The sequence below is a fragment of the Octodon degus genome, unplaced genomic scaffold (genome assembly GCF_000260255.1).
Source record: "Octodon degus isolate 3935 unplaced genomic scaffold, OctDeg1.0 scaffold00111, whole genome shotgun sequence".
NCBI lineage: Eukaryota > Metazoa > Chordata > Mammalia > Rodentia > Octodontidae > Octodon > Octodon degus.
In genome coordinates, this window is record NW_004524687.1 from 3,698,104 (window position 1) to 3,700,500 (window position 2,397).

Consider the following 2,397-nt stretch of genomic DNA (forward strand, 5'->3'; position numbering starts at 1 on the left):
ATTTAAAATTAAAAAAATAAATAAATAAAAAATAAAAATAATGTTGAGAGGGACTGGGGAGATAACTCAGTAGAATAAGTGCCTACCTGACAAACACAGGGTCCTGAGTGCAATCTCTGGTACCACAGGGGGGAAAAATGTTGCGATTACAGTGATACATCAGAATTAATTCAAGTATTGTTTTTTTATTTTAGGAAGCAGAGGGACAATGGAAAGCAAAACCCAAGCAGCCATTCTTAAAAAGGGGAGAAGGTTTAGCTAGGTTTACTAATACTAAATCTAAGGTTCAAAAAGGGAAAGAAAGTAAATTAGGGACTAACCAGAATGCTTCAGAGGATCAACCTCTATTTAAAGTCAACAGACAGCAATTCCAGCGGAAAATTGCACTTATAAATAAAGAACTGTTTTCAGAGCACCCTCCTGTTAAAAGAGAGAATAAAGCTAGAACCACGACTGGTTCTATAACACACAGTCAGAAGCCGAAAGTGCCTAAGAACAGTAATAGGAAAAGCATCTCTCCATCAGGATCAAAAATACAGACAGAGAAGAAATGTAATGGACAGTTTAGAGAGCAGACCAAGTTAGGAAAAAAAGTTGACTGTAACAAAGAAAATGTACCTGAGTGTACAAAGCCCTGTGATGCTAGTTCCAGAGTATGGAATAAGACACAGGGGAAAGACAGACCACCACTTTCAACAGGACTTGTCAGCTGCATGGCTTCTAAGAGTGTCACAAGTGAGGCTGCAAAAGAGTTGGGCTCTTCTCTTGATATTTCTCTTCAGAAAAAATTAGAAAATTGGGAACAAGAAAAGGAAAAAGAAAATTGGGAATTAGATGAATTTTTATTTTTAGAAAAAGCTGCTGATGAAATTTCATTTTCTAGTAATTCTTCATTTGTACTGAAAATCTTAGAAAGAGATCAGCAGAGCTGCAAAGATCACCGGATGTCCTCAACCCCTGTCAAAGCTGTGCAGCAGAAGACATGTCCAGAGGATCTCAGGACTGAGAGTAACTGTAGTGAGGATCCAGGCCCCAGCCCTGCCTGTGAAAATAAGAGTGAGTGTGAGGTCACAGCCATGCCACTTGGCTCTCCATCCTTACCTGATGGATTGAAGGAACTGTCTTGCAAAGTTAGTGGCAACACCTTGCAAAGAAGCTATTCTAGTGGTCAAAAGCCATGGAATGTGAGTGATGATGAAAGTGTTACGAGCAGTGACAGCATTGACTCTGATGAGCGGCTTGATGTTACCATAAAGCCGTCCACAGAGGACAGAGAGGGAAGTTTCAGCAACAGAGAGGACAGACCACAGATCTGTGATGGCAAGGGACCTTTTAGGGACACCAGGGCTCAAGAAGATAAAAGGAGAGATGTTGACCTGGATTTATCTGATAAAGATTATAGCAGTGATGAGTGTGTTGTAACAGAAAGCATGCAATCAAAAGTGTCTGAACCTTCAAGAAGACCCTTGGTGCTAAATGTTAGTCAAATTGACTTTGATGATGAAAGATCTTGGACTGACCTTGAAGAGAAGTCATGTAAACATGATGTTAATCTTGGGGATGAAGCTTTTTACAGGATGCCCCAGACAGGCTGCCCTGACAGTGATATCTGTGTCCTCGACAAAACAATAAAAAGGAAAATTGCACCAGTCAAGAAGGGAGAAGGCCTGAGCAAGTCTAATAGGAGCACAAGTCCTCCTCCCACATCAGACCTGATGATGAAATTCTTTCCTTCTTTGAAAGGGAAACCAGAATCAGATTCACAATTGAGAAATGAGCCCAAGTTAAATATGAATCAAGACCAACCATCTGGTGAGTCAGTGCTTAAGACATGTATGAGAATGTTGCAAATTTAACATTATTTTACCAGGGTGTTGCCAGAATAGTTGAAATTCTAGCATTGTTGCTCAGTAGATGTCAAATTTAATGGGTGATTTGTAAAAGTTTATTTTGTGATTCTAAATAATGTAGTTACTAGTATAAAGAGATGCAAATAACTGTTCTTTGAGGTTCCTTTTTCCCTTTATCTTAGGTGGCTCTTGAGATTGAACCGAGGACCTCTCAGATGCTAATAAAGCACATACTCTACCACTGAACTGTTTCCAGACGTAGGCTGGCTGGCCTACTGGCCAGCCCCCTTCCCTCCCTTACTCCCTCTCTTCCTTCCTTTCTGCCTCCTTCCCTCTTTCCCTTTCTTTTTTTTCTTTAGTTCTGGGGATTGAACCAGGGCCTTCAAAATCCCTAGTTTTTATTTTTTAAATCTAAGACTAGGTTGCTAAGTCTCTAAATTGCCCAGGCTGGTCTGGTGAGATGGCTCAGTGGTCTAAAGCACCTACTTAGAACAAGCTTAGCAAAGCACAGGGACCACGGTTCAATCTCCCAGCACCACATGCCAGC

At 40.8% G+C, this 2,397-nt stretch overlaps 1 protein-coding gene across 1 annotated transcript in view; it reads left to right on the forward strand.

Annotated features, from left to right (window-relative positions):
• The window catches only part of Cenpj (centromere protein J), a 65,879-nt gene that overhangs the window by 27,673 nt on the left and 35,809 nt on the right, over positions 1-2,397 (forward strand). Inside the window, exon 6 of the mRNA XM_023699169.1 lies at positions 195-1,843. Within this exon, the coding sequence (XP_023554937.1) occupies positions 195-1,843 (1,649 nt within the window). The remainder of the gene's footprint in view (positions 1-194; positions 1,844-2,397) is intronic.